This window comes from Cavia porcellus, unplaced genomic scaffold (assembly GCF_034190915.1).
Source record: "Cavia porcellus strain 051 isolate PalLab524CR breed Dunkin Hartley unplaced genomic scaffold, mCavPor4.1 scaffold_5, whole genome shotgun sequence".
Classification (NCBI taxonomy): domain Eukaryota; kingdom Metazoa; phylum Chordata; class Mammalia; order Rodentia; family Caviidae; genus Cavia; species Cavia porcellus.
Genome location: NW_026947488.1, coordinates 26,228,381 through 26,252,617, shown reverse-complemented (window position 1 = coordinate 26,252,617; position 24,237 = coordinate 26,228,381). Strand labels below are relative to the sequence as shown.

The window sequence follows — 24,237 nt, the reverse complement described above, 5'->3', positions numbered from 1 at the left end:
ATACAAAAAATTAACTCAAACTGATCAAAAGGCTAAATGTAAGAGCTAAAACTATCAAACAGAAGAAAATATAGGTGTAAATCTCATTGCCTTAAATTAGGCAATCAATTCTTAGTTATGACTAAAGTAACCAAAGGAAAAAGTAAACTTTACTTCATTGAAAGTAAAACCTTTTAGGGGGCTGGGGATTTAGCTCAGGGGCATAAGAGTCTGCCTTGCAAGCAGGCAGTCGTGAGTTCGATCCCTGGTACCGGTAAAAACGAAAAAGACAAAAAAAAAAAAAAAAAGAAAGTAAAACCTTTTGTGGTTCAATGGACAGTACAAGAAAGCAGTAAGATACTCACTGAATGATGAAAACTATCCATCTGATAAGGTCCAAAAATAAAAAGAAAAGAAATCTAACTCCACCAAATGTAACCAAAATACTATAACAGAAATGAAGAATTCCTTGATGGCTCATCAGCACACTGGAGATGGCCAAGTGAATTTGAAGAGATGGCAACAGAAACTTCTTAAACTGAAATACAAGGTTTAAAAAAGAAATGAAAAAGAAGATAATAAGAACTACAGGATAATTACAAAAGGTTTGAACCATAAATGGAATACTTAGAAAAGAAAAAAGAAATGAAAAGTATTTGAAACAATATTTGAGAATTTTCCAAAATTAATGATACAGATCCATGAAATTCAGAACACCAAGAAAAATAATATTTTTTAAAAACTTTATGTTGTGTAGGCCAGCTGTGGAGTTGCCCACCTATCATCCCAGCACTTGGGGAGCTGAGGCAGGAGGATCAATGAGAGTTCACATCAGCCAGGGCTACACAGCGAGTTTAAGGCCAGCCTGCACTCAGTAACAAGACACTGCCTCAAAAAAACCCCAGACAAACAACAAAGCCCACTACGGGTGACCATATCATGTTCAAAGTACCAAACAATGACATGAACAAACAACAAGTCAAAGAAATAAAATCTTTAAAAACAGCCAGAGGGCCAGAGATTTAGCTCAGCATTCAAAGTGCTTGCCTGGTAAAAACAAGGTCACGAGTTTGATCACACACACACACACACACACACACACACACACACACACACACACGCCAGAGGAAAATAAAACCTCTTACTTATATAGGAATGGGGTAAAAATTACAAAGTAGAGTAAAATATTTTTTTAATTTAAAGAAAAAAAATATACCAACCTACAACATGAAATCCAGTAAAAACTATCCTTCAAAAGTAAATGAAAATTAAAGACTTACTTAAGCAAAAGAAAACAGAGAATTTTTAACAGAAGACATGTCCTATAAGATATGTTAACATTAGTTCTTTAGAAAAAAGGCAAATGATATACACAAGGAGTATTGAAGATAGAACAAATGAACAGAATGTGAAAATAACTAAGTTTTTATTCTTAATGAATCTAAATCACTCAGCTAATAAATAGTAACAATGTAATAGGCGAATATAGCATTTGGAGAAGTGAACTGAGTGACAGCAATCTTAAAAGTAATGGGAGGGAGAGAACAGGTAACAGAGTACTTAACACCATCACAAAGCAATGTAGCATTATCTTAAGTAGACTTATGGTCACTGAAAATGAATACTGCGAACCGTAGGGCAACCACTAAAGATGGCTTTAAAAGGAGTGTAACTGACAAACTAAGAGAAGAGACACCACAACAACGCTCAGCCTGGGAGACAAGTTAACAGGTTGGTGCCCGGTCTGTTCAACTTAGGAACTTTGTGAGCTGCTCCAGAAAGTGGCAAGAGTGATAAGTGTGTTTGAGCAAGGGAGAGTATTCTGAGGGTGATCAATGGCAATGTGTCCTTTATGATAATAAATTGAAATCATGTAAACGTTCACCTTATTTTTCAATCACCCCTTACTTAACAAGTTAAAATATGTGAAGGAAAAACTGAAAGAAATTCGAGGTGTGGTGGTATACAGCTGTAATCCTGGCAGTTGGGAGGCTGAGGCAGGATGATCACACCTCTTAAAAGACACTCATGGAAGATGACTTCCAGAACTGCTTCAGGAAGCGGCAAGAACAGGGCTTGTGATCTACACAATAAGACTCTTCCTCAAAAAAACCAAAAACAGTAAAAAAACTGCCAGGATAAACTGATACATCTACTATTATAGCTGGACTCAAATAATCCTCACGCGTAAAACTAGTAAAGGTATGGCTGGCCTTCAATCAACTGGATCTATATAACATTTTTAGAATATTTCATCCAACAACATCAGAATATTATATGTTATTCTCAAACTCACATGAACCAGGTACCGAGACTGACCACATTCTGGGCCACAAAACACACCTGAGCAAGCTTTAAAAAACAGAAGTTACACCAAGTATACTCTCAAAGCACAGTGCAATTAAGCAAGAAATCAATTAACAGATAGTTGGAAATCCCAAAATATTTGGAAATGAAACAACCCATTTCTAAATAACATATGGGTCAAAGAATCTCAAGAGAAATTTAAAAATATTTTGAACCAAGTGAAAATAGTTAATGGTAAAATGTTTAAGGCTCTTTCCTTTTTTTTTTTTTTTTTTTGGTACTGGGGATGGAATTTATGACCTCACACTTGCCAGCTGGAATTTAAGCAGACTTAAGTTCTAAGCCTTAAGCTAAACTCCCAGTGGCTTTTTCCCTCTTAGAACAAAAAGATGCTACTTTTAGTCATTAGATCAGAGGCCTGCAGAGTAAGACAAGATAAAGAAAAAATAAGAAAGGAAAAAATATAAGCTTTTATTGCAGGTAATGATATTCCACTATACACTTCAAAAAGAGGCTAACAGTAAATTGTTAAACTATTACAGAAATATAAACATCAATCTTGCTTTTATATTACAGTGATAGATTTAAAACATGTAGTTTTCAAGACACATCTACAAGAGATAGAAGGAGGAAGAGGAAAGAGTAGAAGAGGACTTAAAAGAATTAAGGTGAGTTAGATGTGGTGGCTCACTCCTGCAATCCCAGCACTCGGAAGACTGACAGGAGGATCGCTGCAAGTTTGAGACCAGCCTGGGCTACAAAGTGAGCCCAAGGCTAGTCTGAAAGACATAGCAAGACCCTGTCTCAAAAAAGACAAAAAAATGAATTAAGGTGTGCTATGCATAGGTACCAGTCCTCACAATGAATTAGGTATTGAAAATATGCACTGGTAACAATAAAAATTAAAAACAATTGCAAAAATGTACATGTTGTGCCAGAGATCTAGCTCAGTGGTATAAGTACTTGCATGGCAAGCACAAAGTCTTGAGTTTGATTACTAGTACCAAAAAAAAAAAAAAAAAAGTACATGTTTGTAACATGCATATGAAAATGGCAAGGTGATCTTAACTGTAAGTAGGAAAACATAAGCCTATTCTGCATACTCCAGCACAAATCAACACATAGCAAATGACAGAAAACAAGACAATATAACACCAGCACAAGGATAAACAGACCAGTAAAACATCAGACATTAAACAGAACCCTCACACTACCATAGAGAGTGTGTGGGGGGTGCTTTCCAATGAATAATGATGAGTCAAACTGGGTGTCTATACGGAAAACTTCACAAATTGATACTCTAAAATCAATTCTCAGGGAAATGTACCATATATCTAAACACAAAGGCAAATCAGTAAAGCTTCTAAATATATACAGATTACCTTTGTAACTTTAGAACACGCTAAGATTCTCAAATAGAAAAAAAACACTAACCGTAAAGAAAAAGTGATCTGATGAACTGTAATAAAAATTAAGCACTTCTGTTCAATCAAAAGATCTTACACATTAAAAAGACAAAAGAATGAGAGAAAACATCACTACAAAGGGCCCACTCATTTCCAGAAAATGCAAAGAATTTCAAAAAAGAACATCTCATCAAGTTTAAAACAAAACAGGCAACATAAGAGAAAACCATGCCAAAGATGTGAACAAGCAGGCCAGGGATGCAGCTCAGTGGCACAAGTGCCTACCTGGCAAGAGCAAGGTCCTGAGTTTGATTCCTGGTACCTTCCCCACAAAAAAGACGTGAACAGGCAACCCACAGAAGTGAGGTCCCGATGGTCAATAAATCTCTAAAAGGGTGCTCAACCTCATTAAGCCATTGAAAAAATACATACTCTATTCCTAAAATGTACCAATAAACTTAATTAATTTAAAAAAGAATACATACTATGGGGTTGGGGATTTAGCTCAATGGCATAAGCGCCTGCCTGGCAGGCAGGCAGTCGTGAGTTCAATCCCCGGTACCAATAAAAAGGAAAAAGACAAAAAAAAAAAAAAAAAAAAAAAAAACACATACTAAAACTCTAATAATATGCTATTACACACCTGTAAGAAAGACTGAACTTAAAAACAACACCATTAGCTACAACATAGAGCTCGCATATACTGCTGGTAGAAGTGCAATAAGTACAATCACTTGACAAATTCTTCAGTAGTACTCACTGATGGATAATAGTTATGGACAGCTAGAATATAGTAATAACTACAGATACCCTATAATCCAGCAATTCTAACTCTACTTCTAAGGGGCTGGGGATTTAGCTCAGCGGCATAAGTGCCTGCCTTGCAAGCAGGCAGTTGTGAGTTCGATCCCCAGTACCGATAAAAAGGAAAAAGACAAAAAAAACCAAACAAACAAACAAAAAAAACTAACTCTACTTCTAAGTACCTCCCCCAACTATTTATAAAAGCTGTGAAAAAGAATGTTCATGTCAGTGTTGTTTATTAACAGCCCAAGATTAGAAAGATTCTAAATACTTCCTAAAAGTAGAATGTATTAACTGTGATCCATTAATAAAACAGAATACTATGCTTCAATGAAAATGAATGAAATGCAGTTTTGCCAACTTCATGGACAAATCCAACACTATGGAGCAAAGGAATGTACTTGCTTAAAAGCAATGGTACAGTACTATTTAAAATTTAAGGGAAAATAACTTTCAATTCAGAATTCTATACCTATTTAAACTAAATATACAAATGTCAGAATAAAAGACATTTTCAGATATGCCAGGTGTTATGCTTTGTGTCTACATGTCCCCTGAAAGCCTCACACTGTCATGGCGGATGGGCTTTTCAGAGGTGGTTAAACTGAGTATGCAATGCTGGAATTAAAGGTGGGTGATTACTCATCACTGATAGAATTGGTGTCACCCTCAACCCAGCAGCCTAGATAAGATAAAACGGGCAGAAAGAGGCAAAGAGCTAGCTCTCTCTAACTCCCTCCCCACCTTAGTTGCTTTTGCTGTCTTCTACCACCATGAACTGTTGCCCCACTGCAATGTGTCACCCTGCCTTGGGGTCAATCAATTATTAGATTAAACCAGCCAGGCGTGGTGGCTCATGCCTGTAATCCCAGCACTCGGGAGGCTGAGGTGGGAGGATCGTTGCGAGTTTGAGACCAGCCTGGGCTACAAAGTGAGCTCAAGGCCAGCCTGAACTGCATAGCAAGACCCCATCTCAAAAAAAAAAATTATTAGACTATACCTCTTCAAAATGTGAGCTAAATACTTACTTCCTCCTTTAACTCTGGGTGTCTCAGTAGTGAGAAAAAACTAAGACATCAGGCTTTTACAAAATTATGTGCCATATACTCTTCCTTGAGAAGCAACTAGAAAACATGTTCCAACAAAAAAAAAAAGACACATGACTTAGGAAATAGTACCTGAAGCATGAAAAAACAAAATATTTTGGATTTAAAGTTGCAAGAATTAGGGCTAGAGGGCTGGGGATTTAGCTCACTGGCATAAGTATCTGTCTGGCAAACTAGAGATTGTGAGTTCAATCCCCAGTACAAAAAAAAAAAAAAGAATTAGGACTGAGTATTTAGCTCAGTGGCGTAAACACCTGCCTGGCAAGAGCAAGGTCACGAGTTCAATCCCCAGTACCAAAAAAAAAAAGTTGCAAGAATTGCCAGGTAAAAAAAAAAAAACAATTGCTGGACATAGTGGCACACACCTATAATTCCAGCACTCAGGAAGCAGAGACAGAAAGACTGCTTTGAGTTTGAGGCCAGCCTGGACTACAAAGCAAAATCAAAAATGGAAGAAAGAAAGATCGTTTTAATAATTTGCATATATAGTAATTTTAAAATGCTAGTAAGAATAAATGAGGGACTTTTTTTAAAAAAAGAAATTATAAAATGTGTGAATTCTGTAATTCAAATTTTAAAGGATTGTGCCTATGAAACATGGCAGGGGCTGGGGTATAACTTAGCAGCACAATGCCTGCCTGGCAAGTGTAAGATCCTGAGTTCAATTCCCAGTACCCCCCTTAAAAAAAGATGGCAGACTCAAAAGGCTGTGGTGTATGTGTGTGTAACAGTCTGGGGAAAACAAAAAAATAGGAAGAAAGAGGAAAGAGAATTGTAGAAAGGAGCTGACAATTACCAGGGAATTTTCTTTAACTGTACCGGTGATCACATGACCATACGCAGTTTTCAAAACTCATACCACTACATACTAAAAGGATATTTGGACTAAACATGTGGCTTAGAGGTAGATACCATCTTACCATAAATAAGGTTCTTGGTTCAATCCCTGGCACCAGAAAAAACACCCCAAAATCCTAAATTTTACATCATTATAGTTTGGAAATGATGTGTCCAACAAGGCTCATGTACTGGGAGCAACAGAATTGATGGGCTTTGGGAAGTGATCGAATCACGAGGACTCTGACTTCACCAAGAGGATTAATCCGCTGATGAGTTTACAGCTCAATGGGCTGCTTGGGGGTAGGGCCTCATAGTATGAAGTGGGTCACTAAGAGTATGGCTTTGAAGGGCTTGTTTTGTTCCTGGCCCCCTTTTTCCTTTGTTTGTTTTGAGACAGAGGTGTGTAGTTCAGTCTATCATCTTTCACTGGCCTTAAATTCACTAGCCCAGGGTGGCCTCAGACTCACGGCAATCCCCCTGCCTCAGCCCCAAGTGCTGAGATTACAGGTGTACACCACCACAGCCAGCACCTTCCTGTTTCCGTTTCTCTGCTGCCAGGAGAAGAGCAGCTCTCCTCCACCACACCCTTCTGCCTCCTCAGGACAGGGACACAGCAGTGAACAGCCACCGTGGACTAAACCTCTGAAACTGCAAGGAACTCATCTTTTCTCCGTGAATTGTTATTCTCAGGTATTTAGTCAGTGATGCAAAGCTAAAACAGGTGTGTAAATCCACCTCAAAAGGGGGATGTTAGTCCATGCACTGTTCCATCTTATGCCACACACACTTCCTAATAAAACCTTTCAGAAGGCACAAATGAAACAAAAAGATTGTTTTTAAAAGTTAAAACAAAAAAATTACATAAAGTCAGTATAATTCTGTACATAGTAATTTTATCATCAGCATGATGTAAATACTTAATACCAACAACAACCAAAGCTGTAACACAGCTACACTGGGAGAATGGTAGAGAATAAGGTAGCATAAAGTGTTGCGAATTAAATACTAATATTTTACAAGAAAAAGAAACAGATGGAAAAGCCAATAAATCTAACCCTGTTATTAGAAATACTGGCTGTCTGGCTTCTTGGATTCTTCTCCGGGAACCAAGGGCACAGGGCATAGTTGTTTTTATTATAAGGCTCATGAAACTCAAGAGATGAGGCTGGGTGTACTGGATGTCATAGTGCACTCAGGAGGATGAGGTAGGAGGATCATTGTTCAGTGCCAGCAGAGGCTACACGGTGAGTTCAAAAACAGCCTGAATTACATAGTGAGAGCCTATCTCAAAAAACCAAAAAACAAAACAAACAAAACTCAGAGATCAGATCACAGCCCTATTCAACTTCACAAGGAATTTGTTACTACCTCTACATTGTTTTGCAAAGCACTTAACTCTCATTTAAAAATAATCATTTGGATTCTGCCATCCTTGTGAACAGCTGAGCACGGTAATGAAAGCAGTGTCATCTAGTCATCTTCGTAGCTGAATTACTGGCAGGGCTTTGCTCTTGGAGCACTTGTGGTTTGACAGTTTACAGCAGTGATAATCTCTTACATCAAATAAGCTATCAACCTGTTTAGCCACTGTGACATTTTTAGACATTTAGTTTTCATTGATTTATTTTGTCTTTACTGTTTTCTTTAAATAGAGGCTAAATTTCCCATAAAGAAAATGTATATCTTTCTTGTTTAGTCTCAAGTGTAAGGTATCTAGTGCCTCAAAATATCAAACTAAGTGCAAGTCTTAAAGGATTACTCATGATTAAATGATAGGTAATTCCAACAACAAATGTTAACCACTGAATAGTCATGTCCATTTTAATGGTGCTTACATTGTCTTTACAAAATTGGAGTGAATTTTAGGGTTTCTGAATACAAACATTTCTTGGGGAAATTAATAGATTTTATGTGAGACTTTATCCTATACAGGAGTTTTTCAGTATCAAATTATCCTTAGCAGGAAAGAAAAGATTTATTTGACATAAATTTCTGGGTTTTGCAAATATCAATGCTCAGAATAAGGCTAAAGAAAGAAATGAGCATTAAAATTTAAGAAGTTGGGCCAGGGGGTTAGCTCAGCGGCTTAAGTGCCTGTTTGGCAAACACGAGGTTGTGAGTATGACCCCCGACACACACACACAAACTTTAAAAAGTGAGGCTGTAAGTATAGCTCAGTGGTTGAATGTTTGCCTACCATGTGCCCCAGCACATGACACGTAGGTGAATTTAGATACACCATTAATCATAAAGGACACAATGGCTTGCATTTGGGAAACAGAAAGGCAATTCCATAAGCCAGCCTCTCACCAGACTACCTAATTGAAGGGTATCTGGGGACAACCTGCAGTGCCCTGGGTTTACATAGTCCGTGGTGGCAAACCTACAGGCTGTTTGTATTACTGAAAGCTCTAAAAGTTCACCATCACTGATCCAGTCTATCTTTTCCCTCAACTCCCACTGACTACTATTCAGGGCCTTGTGTAATCACGGTATGGAATCCACATTTGATTCTAACTCAATGGGATGTAGTTAGAGTTTTAAGAAAGCAGGGGATTTATAAGACCTGATTTGCTTTAAGGATCACAAGTGCTGATGAAGAAGAAAGAGTTCAGCAAACTCTAACCGGTAAAGCATGGTGCCATCATATTTTATTACCTTGACACAAGGCAGAATGAAAGGGCAGGAAGGCAAACTAAAATCCAAGTAGGATGGGCCCATTCTAAATCAGGTGGGCCCTAGTTTTCTCCCTTGCTTCCCTTACGTCCTATTTAGACAGTCAGGGAAGACAAGATTTGATGGAAGAGGAATTCAGATTTTGGTCTTCAACATTTTTAAATTTAGGTTGTCCATGAGGTGTCTAGATGGAAATGATAACAGGTAGTTGGATATACAGTCCCTACCCATCCGGAGCTAAAGGGAGAAATCAGGAATGGAAATACAGACTTAGGATCCATCAGAATAGCACAAAGTATTTATTAGTAACAACCCAAGCTAACCTTTATAGCACAGTTATTATATTTTAATCACATCTAAAGTGCTATATATGCAAAAACCCACTTGGCCTTTTTACCACAACTTTAGGTGGTTATCCCACTGTACAAATGAAGAACCTGAGGCATATGGAAACTAAGTAACTTGCCTAAAGTTACAAAGCAAGTATGTATCAGATTTAGCTTTTAAACTTTAGGTAGTCTGACTTTGCAACTCTTTTTAAAGCCATGGGACTGCTAGAGTTTGAGTAGAGACACTGGATTGAAGACTCGGGATTTCATTTCATTTTCACGAGTTCTTAGTATCAAGAGCCTGGCAAGGTTTCAGGCTCTGCAAATACATTATGTACTGCACTGGCTAAGCTTTTTAAACATATGATTCTTTTAACACCTTCTATTATAACCATTTTTGGGGGAGGGGTTGAGACAGGATCTCATTATGTAGTTTAGGCTGGCCTTGAGTTCACCATGTAGCCCAGGCTGGCCTCAACCTCACAGCAATCCTCCTGCCTCAGTCTCCCAAATGCTGGGAATACAGGTGTATGCTGCCACACCTGGCTTTTACCACCATTTTAGAAATAAGGAGACAGGCTCACAGAGATTAACTCAACCTAGGTCATTCAACTAGTAAGGGACAGAACTAGGATTCAATTCAGATCCATCTTAGTTCAGAACTGATCTTCTCCAAGGAAATTCCATCTAACCCTGAGGACATTTTTCTAAGTGAAATAAACTAATTGCCAAAGTCAAATATCCCAGGACTCCACTTATATGAGGCTATTATCTAAAGCAGTCAAACTCACAGAAACAAAAAGCAGCAGATTGGTTTCCAAGGGCTGAGGGTGGGAAAAATGAGTTGCTCAGTGGTACACAGTTTCAGATTGGCAACATGAAAAAGTTCTGGAGATCTGTCACACAACAACATAAATATACTTTACACTACTGAACTGTAAATGGTCATGATGAAACACTTTGTTGTATGTATTTTACCAGAATTTCAATTTAAAAAAAAAAAATCTAGTGTTAGGAGAAAGAAAAGGGACACAAAAAGAATTAACATGTTGTATATGTGTGCCAACTTCCCATGCTGAATGTAATCATCATGTACCATAATACATAATAATGTTAAAAACAAGAACATAGTTTCCCTACATGTCATATAACAGACATGTTTAGTGTGCAATGCAAATATTGGCGAGCAAATAATTTATTTCACAGCGTGTAAAAGGGGTGGAGGGGGTGGCAAGAACAGACTGAAAAGAGTTAGAAAGGAAGTCAACATGAAAGACGGTCTCCCTATATTGTTCCCGTACCCCTACACACCCATCAGTTACCATTATAACTTGCCTATACCAGCCTCACATATTTCAGTAGTGTCCTAATCTGGTGAGCTCCTGTACTTTCCTCCCATCCTAAATCTCTCTGCACTGGAAACAAATTATATTTTCTTAATTGTCTCATTCTTCATGCCAAAACACTTCTTTTTGAGGCAGCTTTTCACTGTGTAGTTCAAGCTGGCCTCAAACTTCTTACCTCAGCCTCCTGAGTGCCAGAATAACAGGTGTGTGCCACCACACCTGGCCAAAAATCTTCTACTTTTTGTTCTCAGAATATACATTATCTGGATCAGCATTTAGAATCATCTATCCTAACCTTTCTGATCCTCAGTTTCCTCATTTAAGAGAGAATTAAAGATAACGTACAGTTTGCATGATGCTTGATCTAAATTGGCCAGGGATGTAGCTCAGCGGTAAAGCGTTTATTGAGTATGTGTAAGTCCCTGGTTCAATTCCCAGCACCAGAAATACAATGACAAAGTATACGCTCACTTAAGAAAGGTTAGTCAGTCACCTTTCTGCCTGTCCCCACATCCCCAACTTGCTAAGATGTTCTAGCTTAGAGGACACAGCAAATATTTCCAGGGTCTTTTTTAGGTAGATAGAGAGGAATTCATGAGGAGAAAAAAAGGTCACTCATTTATGGTTGTCTACATCCAGGAAAATATGACTCCATCTGCACCTTCCATATATAAAGACCACCTGGTCTTTATCCCCACCACCACCTTTTTTTGAATCAAGATCTCATCATTTAGCTCCTTGAACCTGCTACGTGGCACAGGTTGGTGTGGAGCTTGAAATTCTCTTGCCTCAGCCTCTCAAATGCTGGGATTACAGGCGTCCGCCTCCTGGCCTGCCTCAGTCGATTTTCAAATGGTTCAAAACTAAATTGAAGCCAGGCGTGATGGCTCACACCTGTATTCCTAGCACTCAGGAGGCTGAGGCAAGAGGCTCCTTGCGAATTCCAGACCTGGGCTACAAAGTGAGCTCAAGGCCAGCCTAAACTGCATAGAGACCCTGTCTCCAAAAAAAAAAAAAAACTAAACTGAAATATATAAAGGTATACTATGAAAAACCTCACTCTTCTTTCCCCCTTACACCCAATTTCAAGCCCTCTCCCACTGATCACTTTATTAAGGTGTCCTTGTTGATCCCTCAAAACTTTATATAAAAGCTTTCTTTAAATTGAACTACTGTTGTACAGGTGTGTTTGCAGATATATTCTGGGACCACGGGGCTGAGAAGAGAGTGAGAAAATCATGTTTTACCCATCCTACTTACCCTAAAGTAGTGTCCTTCACTCTTCCAAAAAAATGTAACCAAATATTGGATACCTATTACAAGCTAGAAACTAAGTATAACATTACCTAATTACCCTTCTACCATCACTATGTAGCAGAAATGCACTGACAGTTAAACCAATTGTCTCCTTTGGTCTTCACAACAACTTCAAAAGTTAGGTTCTAATTCTCATCCTTATCCTACAAATGAGGAAACTGAGGCACAGCAAGGCAACTTGCCAAAACGAGAGAGAGAGAGAGAGAGAGAGAGAGAGAGAGAGAGAGAGAGAGAGCAGAGCTTTGAGCCCAGGCCTGACTTGAGTTCTCACTCTGAACCATGACGCTCTACACGAGCGAAACTGAGTCTGTATTCGCGGAAGATCAGCCTAATGTGGAAGACAGGCGAGAAGGGCAGACAACAAAGAAATAACGTAATTACAAACGAAGAAAGTATTGGGAACGACGACGAATTTGGGGCTTTGACAGAGTAACAACGGGGACCTACTTTAGAAAGGAGGAAAGAGAAATGTCAAGGTAAGGCCTCTCTGAGCAAATGACATTTATGATACGCCTGGAACCGTTTGGGGGCTACAGTGAAGACCCTCGCTCAATTCACAGGAGGGAAACTCGAGACTCATAGTAAATTAAGCAAAATCGCTAGGGTCCCTCAGACGTGCAGACGTGGCGCAGGGAAAGGAGGATCCGAAAACTGGGCCCAGGGTTCGTACACGCCATCAGTGCCCACAGCAGCCCTGCCCTGCTCGGCCTGACCCGGGGCCTCTAGCCGGCCTGTGCCCAAGGCCCCGCCGCGACTGACAGCGTCCGGGCAGTCCACAGCGAGGCCCCGCCACCGGCCAAGAAGGGTCTGGCCCGCCCCGCAGCGGCCTGGAAAGGCCTCTACCCCGGCCCCCAGCCAGCTCCCGCCTGGTCCGCCCCGCCCCGCCCCTCCGGGCCAGCCGCATACCTGCACAGCACGGATCAGGCCCCGACCGGTCAGCTGGCCCTGCCGCAGCTGCAACAGAATGTTCCCCGGCCGCGGCCGGCCGCCCCATCCGCCCCATGCTGCCACTGTTGCTGCCGATCGTCTCCCTCGGCAGACCCCAGCCCCAGCAGCCGCCGGCGCCGCCGCCATGTCTCCTCCTCCGACAAACAGGAAGCAAACGGCCCCGGGGCCGCGTAGATTTCTACGGGGCGGCGGAGGGCTCGCCACAGCGCCCCCAGCGGGTTGATGGCGGAGGCGCAAGCCGCGTGGCAGGGACGTGGGCGCCCGGGGGCTGCTGGGAAATGTAGTCTTGCTCTGCCGGGGGCAGGTGGCGGAAAGGTAAGGTGTTTGCTGACCCGCCTGTTTTTCTGGCCACTGGGACCTACATTTCTGAGATTAGTCTGAGTCAAAGACTAGTCACTGAGTGTGCAACCTGACATTTCTCGCCCGCTTGGGGAGGCTGCAGCCAGCTAGCCAGTAAATGAGCCCAGACTCCAAGCCAGGAGTTAGGCCTTAGAGTCTGATTCCTGCTTGCTTCTCTCTGTTTTGAAGCTGTTATGGATCTTAACCATGTCACCGTCCTCTTTCCCCGTACTCTAGTTTCCTCATTACTCTGTTAGTTTCTGGGAGCCAGAATTAGTCAATCAATGATTCTTAAAAGACCTTCTATGCACCTGTACCAAACAGGTTGCTGGGGTGGAGAAATGCAGTGGTGAGTAGAATGACTGAGGACACTATTATGAAAGTTACATGTGCAGATGTAACACAATCCATGTACAAATACTCAATACCAAACTGGATAAGGCAAGTGACAGTGGTAGAGACCAATAGCCAGCAGTGCTGATAGATGGCATGCAGCATTAACTGGTGTCAGCCAGTGGCATCAGGGCCACTAGCAGAGCAGCACTTTGATGATTCATGATTTCTATGTAAATTGAGCAAAAGAACCCTCAACTGTCTACAATTACTCCAGGACCATATACATATAAGGGCAAATTGAGAGTAGTTACCATCTTTATGTCCCATTTCAAAGGTGGGTGTCTTACTTGCTTTTCTTGTTACTGAGACAAAATACCCAACACCCAAAGTTAAAGGAGGAAAAGTTTACTTATCTCACAGTTTGTAGAGGTTTCACTCCATAATCAATTGGCTCCAAGGTAAGGTGGCATGGTAGAGAGGCAGTAGTTCATGGTGGGCTGGGCATGGTGACACTGACCTGTAATCCCAGCACTCAGAAGGCTGAGGCAAGAGAATTGCTGCAAGTTCAAGGCCAGCCTGGCCTACACAATGAGTTAAAGCTCAGCCTGAATAATATAGCAAGACCCTGTCTCAAAAGCAGGGTGGGGGTAGGGATTTAGCTCAGCCACACAAGTGCTTGCCTGGCAAGCATGAGGTTGTAAATTCAATCCCTGGTACAAAAAAAAAAAAAAAGCCAATTCATAGCAGTGGAAGACTGGAAACGAACAAGCCAGAAATAAGACTCTTCTATCCCTTATGTTGTATGTAGGGTACCTACCCTAGGGCAGGTGTAGTACTCACACCCTTAATACTAGCACTGAACTATGAATCAATCACAAACTAGATTCAGTCGCCTCAAAAAGCCCACCCCCCCATAACTGAATAAGACTTTTGGGGGACATCAAGACATAAACCACAACATTGGGCTCTCCACTCACCTCCATCAGATTGTTACTAAAATGAATCTTAGACATGTTAAAAATTAAACATATAAATGTAAAAGTGTAGTTCTGAAACTGGATTGTAATGATGGTGATATGTCTCCATGAATTTACCAAAAATTTCTGGGTTATATACCCAAAATGGAAAAAAAATTTAAATGGGGGAATTTTAAGATATATAAATTATCTTAATGAAACTGTTAAAAATCCAAGGATAAAAATAGAAGTGAATAGGGGCTGGAGGTTTAGCTCAGCGGCATAAGTGCCTGCCTTGCAAGCAGGCAGTCGTGAGTTCGATCCCCAGTACCAATAAAAAGGAAAAAGACAAAAAAAAAAAATAGAAGTGAATATAGGATGATATTTTTATGATTTTGGTGTAGTAAAAGTCTCCTTAGGTATAAAGTAGAGCCAGATGTGATGGCACACACCTATAATCCCAGCACTCAGGAGGCTGAAATAGGCCAGCCTGGGGTACATAATGAATTTAAAATGAGCCTGCACTACTTAGAAAGACCCTGTCTCTGAACAGCTAAGCAAACCAAAAATGTAAAACTCAGAGCCATGAATAGAAGATTAGTAAAATTTAAAATAGGATAATGTTGGGCGCAGGCGCTCAACATACCATACCCCAGCCGGGACTAAGGACCACGCCAGCTTCCGCAATGCGCTACGTTCCTCTTTAAATTAGCCAACCCGTGCGCACCCCGCGCTCTACTCCGTACTCTGTGGCAACTCCTGATTGGCCACAGCTGGATATAGTAGCCAGAGCCTGCATCCCATTCCCACCCTGCTTCCTTGTGGCAGCCTGTGATTGGTCACGGCCAAATATATAAACCAGAGCCCGTGTAAATAAACTAGCAGTTAACTGTCGTCCACAAAAGCGTCTCCTGTCTCCTGTTTCATTGGGGCTGCGCCGGTCAACTGGTGGCCTGTACGGGGAGCCCGGAGCGCTGAGACCCTCTCTCCGACAGTACGAGGAACCAACCTCTCTCTCCGACGGAACAGAGACGTTAACAGGTAAAACCGTCAAGCACCAATAGCGGGGGCTACTTGGCGGGCGGGGGCTGACAGGTTAAACTGCTCAACGTTGGTAGCGGGGGCTACGCAACAGGCAGCGGGGGCTGCGGGCCGGATGGCGGGGCTATCGGGCAACCTTGGGCGGACGCGTCGCAAGGGTCAGGAACTCGTAAAGAGAGTTCCGGGGGCCGTAAAGAGGCCGGTTTTGGGGGCGCCGTAAAGGGGCGCGGGGACTAAGCTGTCCCTGTTACAAAAAAAAAGGAAAAAGAAATAAAAAATAAATAAAAAGAAACTCTTGAAATTCCGGTTAACATGGGTAACACGGCTACTCAGCCGCTGTCAGTCGCCTTAAGCGACTTACTGAGAGAAAAGGGATTACAAATGAAACGAAAACAAATTCAAAACTTCCTCGATCAGGTCGATAAGGTAGCACCTTGGTTTGGTCCCATGGGGTCCGTAACCATCCCCAGCTGGGATAAATTAGGGAGAGATCTTGACTTTGCAGCAGAAAATGGCCTCCTGGAGCCAGGAGTCAGACCCCTTTGGGCTGTAGTGAGAAGCTGCCTCGCAGATACCTCTTGTTGTGACCATATAAGGGCTGGCGCCATGGCACTTGATTACCATCAGGCAGAATCCTCCCGTGAGCAATCTCGCGAGTCCAGTGCCGCAGGCGAGGTGACCCCACCCAACCCAGAAACAAAGGACTCGTCAGATAATGAGGGGGAGGAAGAAGAAGTATACAAAATGGTGGATGCAGACACCACCGAAAGAGGGAAAGTCACACACACGCAGTCGAGAGGGCCCTACTCTGAGGCCATAAATGAGCTGCAACGCAGGATTTCTCAGAGTAAATGGGTCAATGAAAGCGAGTATGAGATCCCAGGGCCACCCCGTATAAGACCTACGGCTCTACCTCCCGACCCGCCAGATTATCATGCCCACCAGAGACCCTGCCATCAGCTATGTAGCTGTCTGCAACGGGTCCAGACGTCCCCTGGGACATTCCAGGAAGACCTTTGGCATCAAGTCAAAAGAGAGGACCCAGGAGGCCTGGGCCGTTTTCTCCAGGCTTTTCCGGTTGCTGTAGATGCTCAGGGAAACAGAGCCCACCTGCCTATAGATATAAAGGCGATAAAGCATCTTAAGGAGGCCAGCACCATGTACGGTGTTAACGGGGCGTATACCCTGTCCCTAGTAGAAGCCATGGCAGGAAACGCCATGACACCTGCTGATTGGGCCAGTTTGTGCAAGGCAGTGCTCAGCCCAGGCCAATATCTTGATGGGAAAGCTTGGAATGTTAAACTTGCCACAGAACAGGCCCAAGCTAATACCCAGAACAATCAGGCTGGAACGCAGATATGTTATTAGGACAAGGGCAGTATCTCAATAACCAGCTGATATTTCCACAAGAGGTATATACACAGATAAATAGAATAGCCATACAAGCATGGAAACGGGTCTCGGCTAGGGGAGAAGTCTCAGGCCACTTGACAAAAATTTTGCAGGGCCCGAGCGAGCCTTTTTCAGATTTTGTGGCCCGCATGATGGAGGCGGCAGGGAGAGTTTTTAGAGACACAAAGACAGCCATGCCGCTCATTAAGCAGCTCACAGCTGCTCTGGGTCAGCACCAGGTATAGTTCGTTAACTTGGCAGGAGTCGGGGCTTGCCATTGTTGACGGTCCTACCACCGAGACAAAACAAAAGCCACATCCAAACTTATTCAAGAGCAATTAAAGTTAGGCCATATCAAACCCTCAAGTCTATTCTGTTTAAACAAAAGGAGGGTATTGCCCAGGGCATGACACCTAGGGCCAGACTAAATCTCGCCCTCTTTACTTACAATTTGGAAACATCAACCCACAAGGATCCACGCCAGCACAGCTACATGCCAACCCTGTCGCACCCAAACATGGTTGGGTACGCTGGAAAGACCTCCTGCATGGGGTGTGGAGAGGCCCCAGCCCAGTACTTAGTTGGGCGAGAGGGGCGGTCTGTGTCTTCCTGCAGGAAGAAGGCAGCAAACCTGTCTGGGTCCCGGAACGCCTGATACGCCCCTGCAAACCACCAGACCCCGACCCAGAGGAAACGTCAACCACAGAACAGGGGAACCAACAGGAGCCTCACAAGCCAGACCTAGCAAGTATACCCACAACTCCCATTAACTATGGCACCTTGGCCAACTCCCCTGGTTAGTAGCCTCCTTTTCCCCTCCTTCTTGCATCTCGTACGGCCCTTGCAGCCAATGACTTTTCTAAATTGCTCCACTGCAACCTGTTATATGTTACAATGTTGGGATAACAGTGCACTTTCAGCTGTTGTTATGCAGGTACTCCAGTTCGTACCGATTCCAGTTATAACGGACCCAGACGAGTTTCCTGTGATCCAGCTCAGGCCAACTCTCCAATTGGCTTTCATAAAGGAATGGGCAGGAACAGGGGCTCTGGCTACTGTAGGGAGCCGAGTGACAGGCATTGCTGCCTAGATGTCTCTCTCTCTCTCTCCTATGGGCACTGCGTCTGCCTACATTAACCATAATCCTCTTTTGCTTACGTCACTTATCTGGATGTGATGGTAACCCTGTTGTATTCATCTGTTTAACCTCTTCCTGTCCCTGCTCCCGCCCTTAGCCTATAAAAGGTGTGATTATTTTCTCAATAAACGGGAGGCTTGATTGGGTCACATCAACTTGCCTTCGTCTCTTTTTGTCTCCCCCATGTCTTTTATTTAATCCCCGTTTCCCCTCCAGGAGCTCTAAACTTGTTGATCTACAGGCCGGATCAAGTGGCGCCCAACGTGGGGCTCCTGGCACGGAGAAGTTAACGAGGGAGCCGTTCAAGAGACAGCCGGCTTAAACCGAAAGTGAAAGCAAATTAAACCAGAGACCTCGGCCGAGGAATGAGTAAACTAAATCAAGGATTAAAGCTTAAAGCAACAGGACATTAAATCAAGTGCCGAGACTGCGCAGACGACTACCCGACGTCCTGCCCGAGTCACGGTAAGTGAACGGCAACCCCATTTCCCTTCCCCGACATGGGTCAAGTATTGAGCGAACACAAAGTGTTCATCGGAGGCCTTATAAAGGCATTAAAGACAAGAGAGATAAGGGTTAAAAAAAAGAATTATTACAGTATTTTCAATTTATTCATAAGGTTTGCCCTTGGTTCCCCCTAGAGGGTTCTATAGATACCAAGAGGTGGAATACAGTAAGAGATGTTTTAAAAGATTATTATAGAGTTTTCGGTCCAAAAAGGGTTCCTGTGACCACCTTTACATATTGAAATTTAATTTTTGAGCTGCTTGCCCAGAGGCATACAGACCCTCAGGTTGAGGAGACAGTTGCACTGGGTGAGGCTGCCTTGCGCGACTCCCTTAAATCTACCTCAAAACCGTCCTCAGAAAAATCTGAAGCCTCTGATTTCTCAGATGCAGAGAATGATGGCCTGTTAGAGGTCCTTATACATGGTGATCTGCCACCACTTCCACCTGTTGACATGATCAGCAGGTCCCAGGATGGCAGCCCGCCACTCCCTGTGCCTCCATGGCAAATTGGGGATTCATATAAGCCTTTAGAAACAACCTTAACTCTGAAAAGCTTGCAGCCGCACGGCAGCTGGTGCAAGACCAGTTAGATGCAGGCCACATTGTTCCTAGTAATTCCCCTTGGAACACACCTATCTTTGTTATCCAGCAAAGGTCGGAAAAGTGGAGGCTGCTACAAGACCTTAGGGCGATAAATAAGACAATGGTCTTAATGGGGCCCCTACAGCCAGGCCTCCCCTCACCCAGTGCCATTCCTTTAGGATTTTTTAAAATTGTCATAGATCTTAAAGATTGCTTTTTCTCTATTCCTTTACACTTCATGACTTCCAAAAACTATTGGGAGACATTAATTGGCTCATACCATTTTTAAAACTAACTAAACATGATTTACAGCCCCTTTATGCGCTGCTTCGGGGAGACATAGATCCAACTTCCCCCCGAGAGCTTACACCTGATGCCAGGAGAGTGCTCAGTAAAGTAAAAGAGGCTATTGCTCAACAAACTGTTTCCTTTATGGACTACAATAAGCCTTTACAGTTTCTCATTTTTAATACAAAGCTTTGCCCTACAGCAGTGTTCTGACAACAAGCTCCCCTCATGTGGGTCCATTTACCAGTCTCTCCAAAAAGAACACTTTTGCCTTATTTCCAAGCTGTCTCAGACCTAATAATCCAGGGTAAAAAGCAGAAAAAATGTTACTTTGGCAAAGAACCAGACATTATCATTCAACCTTTTACAAAAGACCAAATAGATTGGCTACTTCAGAGTACTGAAGTGTGGCCTATTGCCTTAGCTTCCTATTCAGGGACTATTGACAATCATTACCCTCCAAATAAGCTAGTTGACTTTGCTAATCGTCACTCATTTATATTCCCTAAAGTCACAGCTTCACAACCCCTTCCGGGTGCCCTGGTTTTATTCACTGATGGCTCATCCTCTGGAAGGGCTGCTTATGTATCTCAAGACAATGTTTCTACCCTCCAGGCAGATACTTCCTCTACACAATTAACAGAGTTAGAAGCTATTCTTGCAGCTTTTGCTGCTTACTCTGACCAACCATTTAATTTGTATACTGACAGTGCTTACCTTGCCCAGTCTGTTCCATTATTAGAGACTGTTGCTACTATATGTCATGCTTCCCCAGCTGCAAATCTGTTCAAACAATTACAATGCTTCATACGGCTTCGCCGTCATAAGTTCTTTATCGGTCATCTGCGAGCTCATTCCAACCTCCCAGGGCCTCTTGCCCAAAAAAATCATTTGGCTAATGTTGCTGTACGAGCACAGGTTTTTATGGCTCAGGACTCCAAGGTGTCTGAGGCCCAACAAGCCCATCAGTTACACCACCTCAATGCTCACACCCTCCGCCTTCTCTACAAAATTACCCGTGAGCAAGCCAGACAAATTGTAAAAAATTGTCCATCTTGTGCTATCCACTTACCTGTTCAACACCTAGGAGTCAACCCTAGAGGTTTAATTCCTAACGCCTTATGGCAAATGGATGTTACCCATTTCAATGAGTTTGACAATCTAAAATATGTACATGTCATTATTGACACTTATAGTGGCTTCATTTTTGCCACTCTCCAGACTGGAGAAGCTGCTAAACACATTATAGCCCATATGCTGTCAGCCTTCTCAGTTCTGGGATGTCCTCAACAGCTCAAGACTGATAATGGCCTGGCTATACCAGCACCTCCTTTGCTCAATTTTGTAAAAGCCTTAATATTCTCCACACTACAGGTATACCTTATAATCCTCAGGGACAAGGCATTGTTGAACGTGCACATCGTTCTCTTAAATTCACCATAGATAAAATAAAAAGGGAGACATGGTACCCCACCCAGGGGTCCCCTAATAATGTCCTTTCACATGCTCTTTTTATTTTAAATTTTCTGACCCTGGATGCTTCAGGCTGCTCCACAGCATCTCGGTTTTGGCATACTCAGACTCAAACACGGTTTGCATCTGTTTTATGGAGAGACCCACTAACCAATGTGTGGAATGGCCCTGATCCAGTCCTTATCTGGGGACGAGGTTCAGTGTGTGTTTACTCTCAACAAGATAGAGAACCTAGATGGCTACCTGAATGCCTCGTAAAGCAAGTAGACAGTTCTTCAAAGACTCCATGTAACGCCCAGGAATAATGTTATTTCCTGAGGCACAATCCCCTGTGTTCTCTTACAGGTGACACATCTCCCTGGAGCCTTATGCTGCTTAACCAGCCTTCTTGAGCCACACCACACCCATGGTGGATTTCGACCCCTGCCAAACAGACTACAACTGCTGACAGCCATGCACAAAACCCCATGACTGCGGAAGAGGCTCTTCTCGGTCTGGAAAAACATACACCAGTCAAACAGACTGCATCCAGTGTTATACAAGGCATTGCTCCAAGACACAGGAGAATGACTTCATACAGAGACACCAACAAATGGCTGTCAACCCCTTCTCCTTGATTTTGGGAGGGGGAGGTTTCCCTTACCTAATCCCCCTTTTGGGTCCCCTAGCTGACCTATTGTTTCTCATTTCTGTGAGTCTTGTATTTTTCAGAGGATTATGATGTTCATTAATAACCGGATAGACACATTTATGACAAAGCCCATTCAGGTACACTATCATCAGCTGGAGATGACAGATCAACAAACCTACAGGGAAAGAATTCCCACGAGTGGCCCATATGATGATGCGGCCTGACTGCCCTGGGGCAATGGACAGGCAGTCAGAGACGGGCAACTAGGACATGCATGTTAATTCCAATGGCCACCTAAGACAGGCACAGGACCAACTGCTGTTCTGCAAGCCCATGACGGGTAAGGCCTGGTTGGGTTCATGCAATGAGGTCCTTGACCTAAGACAGACGCTGTTCTCACAGGGCCTGCCATACTCTTAATTAAATAATATAAAAAGGGAGGAGATGTAGGGAGCCGAGTGACAGGCATTGCTGCCTAGATGTCTCTCTCTCTCTCTCCTATGGGCACTGCGTCTGCCTACATTAACCATAATCCTCTTCTGCTTACGTCACTTATCCGGATGTGATGGTAACCCTGTTGTATTCATCTGTTTAACCTCTTCCTGTCCCTGCTCCTGCCCTTAGCCTATAAAAGGTGTGATTATTTTCTCAATAAACGGGAGGCTTGATTGGGTCACATCAACTTGCCTTCGTCTCTTTTTGTCTCCCCCATGTCTTTTATTTAATCCCTGTTTCCCCTCCAGGAGCTCTAAACTTGTTGATCTACAGGCTGGATCAGGCTACCATGACTACACTTGCTGCATTCGGCAGTCTACTTCTGCTCTGTCGGATTCGCAGACAAAGGAATAGGGACAAAGTACCAAACAAGCATTGCTGATCATGGAATCTGGTCAAAGCCCGGCAGCATGGCTCACCATGCTGTGACGCAGGTGTGGAGCAAAGCATCGCAGGGGGTGTCGTCCTTGGCCAGGAGACACCCCGGTCCCCATGTTGGTGAGCATGCGGGTTGGGCTCATAAAACAATACTCCCGCCCCCTCCAAAAGAGCACCAACAAGTAGTGAGGCACTGTCATGACTGCGCAGCATGACGTCTCACGAGGGGCACCGACCTCTGGAGACCCTGCGTCAGTTATAAAGAAAGGGGGAGATGTTGGGCGCAGGCGCTCAACATACCATACCCCAGCCGGGACTAAGGACCACGCCAGCTTCCGCAATGCGCTACGTTCCTCTTTAAATTAGCCAACCCCTGCGCACCCCGCGCTCTACTCCGTACTCTGTGGCAACTCCTGATTGGCCACAGCTGGATATAGTAGCCAGAGCCTGCATCCCATACCCACCCTGCTTCCTTGTGGCAGCCTGTGATTGGTCACGGCCAAATATATAAACCAGAGCCCGCGTAAATAAACTAGCAGTTAACTGTCGTCCACAAAAGCGTCTCCTGTCTCCTGTTTCATTGGGGCTGCGCCGGTCAGGATAATCTTCAAGTTATAACCAACCTCATATATGAACAGCAGTATAGGGTAACCTGCTATACAGTATAAAGCAAGGTGTGTGGTGCACACCTGTAATCCCAGAACTCAGGAGACTGAGGCAGGAGGGTCATCTCGAGTTCAAGGCCAGCCCTATATAATGAATTCAAGCCCAGCCTAAACTGTAGAGAGACCCTGTCTCAAAATACCAAAACCAAAATCAAAACCACAACCACTGGGGGCTGGGGATTTAGCTCTGCAGCATCAGCACCTGCCTTGCAAGCAGGCGGTTGTGAGTTCGATCCCTGGTATTGATTAAAAAAAAAAAACTACAAAGACAGTATAAACAACCCCAGAAGACACATGGTGTTCTGAGAAAGTGTTAATATCCAGGATTTATGAAGAATTTGTTGGCCCCTTTGCCTAAAGTTCTCAACCCCAAGAAGATCTATGAAGAGCTTTCTTTCTCATCCCCATGTCTCTACTCAAAGACAGTTCTTCCCTGATCACGTATATAAAAGTAGCATTTCTTATACTCTTCATCTTATTTTCTGATTTAAAAAATAATGTTTGTCTCCATTTGACTATACTAGATCACTCTCTACCCTGCCCACTGCCTGCAGTATAATTTTGATCTATTTTAGTCTTTCCTGCGTCCATCCAATACCCAAAACAAGACCTGCCACATAATGAATATAAAGTATTTATTGGTGGCACTAGGTGTGGTGGTGCACACCTGTAATCCCTTGGGAGACTGAGGCAGGAAGATCATTGCAAGTTTGAGGGCAGCCTGGGCTAAAGAGTGAGCCCAAGGCCGGCCTGAACTACATACATAGTGAGACCCTATCTCAAAAAGACAAACAAAAAGTATTTATGGTTGAGATCAATGAAATAGTAAAGACTTGCATACAGCATTATAAAGAAAAACCAAATGGCATGTTAGAAAAATAAGTTGATAGGAAACATGGAAGTGAAAGAGGAAAAAATGGCCAATAAATATATTAAAAAGAGAACCCTCCTCAATT

At 43.1% G+C, this 24,237-nt stretch overlaps 2 protein-coding genes across 6 annotated transcripts in view; one reads left to right on the top strand and one right to left on the bottom strand.

The window, feature by feature from the left end:
• The window catches only part of Trpc4ap (transient receptor potential cation channel subfamily C member 4 associated protein), a 77,065-nt gene extending 63,835 nt beyond the window's left edge, over window positions 1–13,230 (bottom strand). For 2 of the 3 annotated variants that reach the window (XM_013150261.3, XM_003467747.5), the window contains exon 1: window positions 13,017–13,230. In XM_013150261.3, coding sequence (XP_013005715.1) covers window positions 13,017–13,184 — 168 coding nt within the window. In that variant the 5' untranslated portion in view covers window positions 13,185–13,230. The remainder of the gene's footprint in view (window positions 1–13,016) is intronic. The other variant, XM_063248478.1, reaches the window with a different exon arrangement.
• Window positions 13,231–13,266: 36 nt separating this feature from the next.
• On the top strand, window positions 13,267–22,425 carry LOC134476012 (endogenous retrovirus group K member 5 Gag polyprotein-like). Of its 3 annotated transcripts, XR_010047407.1 has the most exons (3): window positions 13,267–15,730; window positions 17,738–18,725; window positions 21,412–22,425. XR_010047407.1 is itself a non-coding variant. In XM_063248489.1 (2 exons), exon 1 carries the CDS (start codon window positions 16,043–16,045, stop codon window positions 17,096–17,098), a length of 1,056 nt encoding a protein of 351 aa, XP_063104559.1. In that variant the 5' UTR covers window positions 15,797–16,042; the 3' UTR covers window positions 17,099–18,725; window positions 21,458–22,425. The 3 variants fall into 3 exon arrangements, 2 of the variants coding, with proteins under 2 accessions (XP_063104559.1, XP_063104558.1); XM_063248489.1 differs by lacking the exon at window positions 13,267–15,730 and having other exon boundaries at window positions 15,797–18,725; window positions 21,458–22,425; XM_063248488.1 differs by lacking the exon at window positions 13,267–15,730 and having other exon boundaries at window positions 15,797–18,725.
• The last annotated feature ends 1,812 nt before the right edge of the window (window positions 22,426–24,237 follow it).

Coding starts and splice junctions, on each gene's coding strand:
- LOC134476012 (XM_063248489.1), top strand. CDS start 16,043: ATGGGTAACACGGCTACTCAGCCGCTGTCAGTCGCCTTAAGCGACTTA.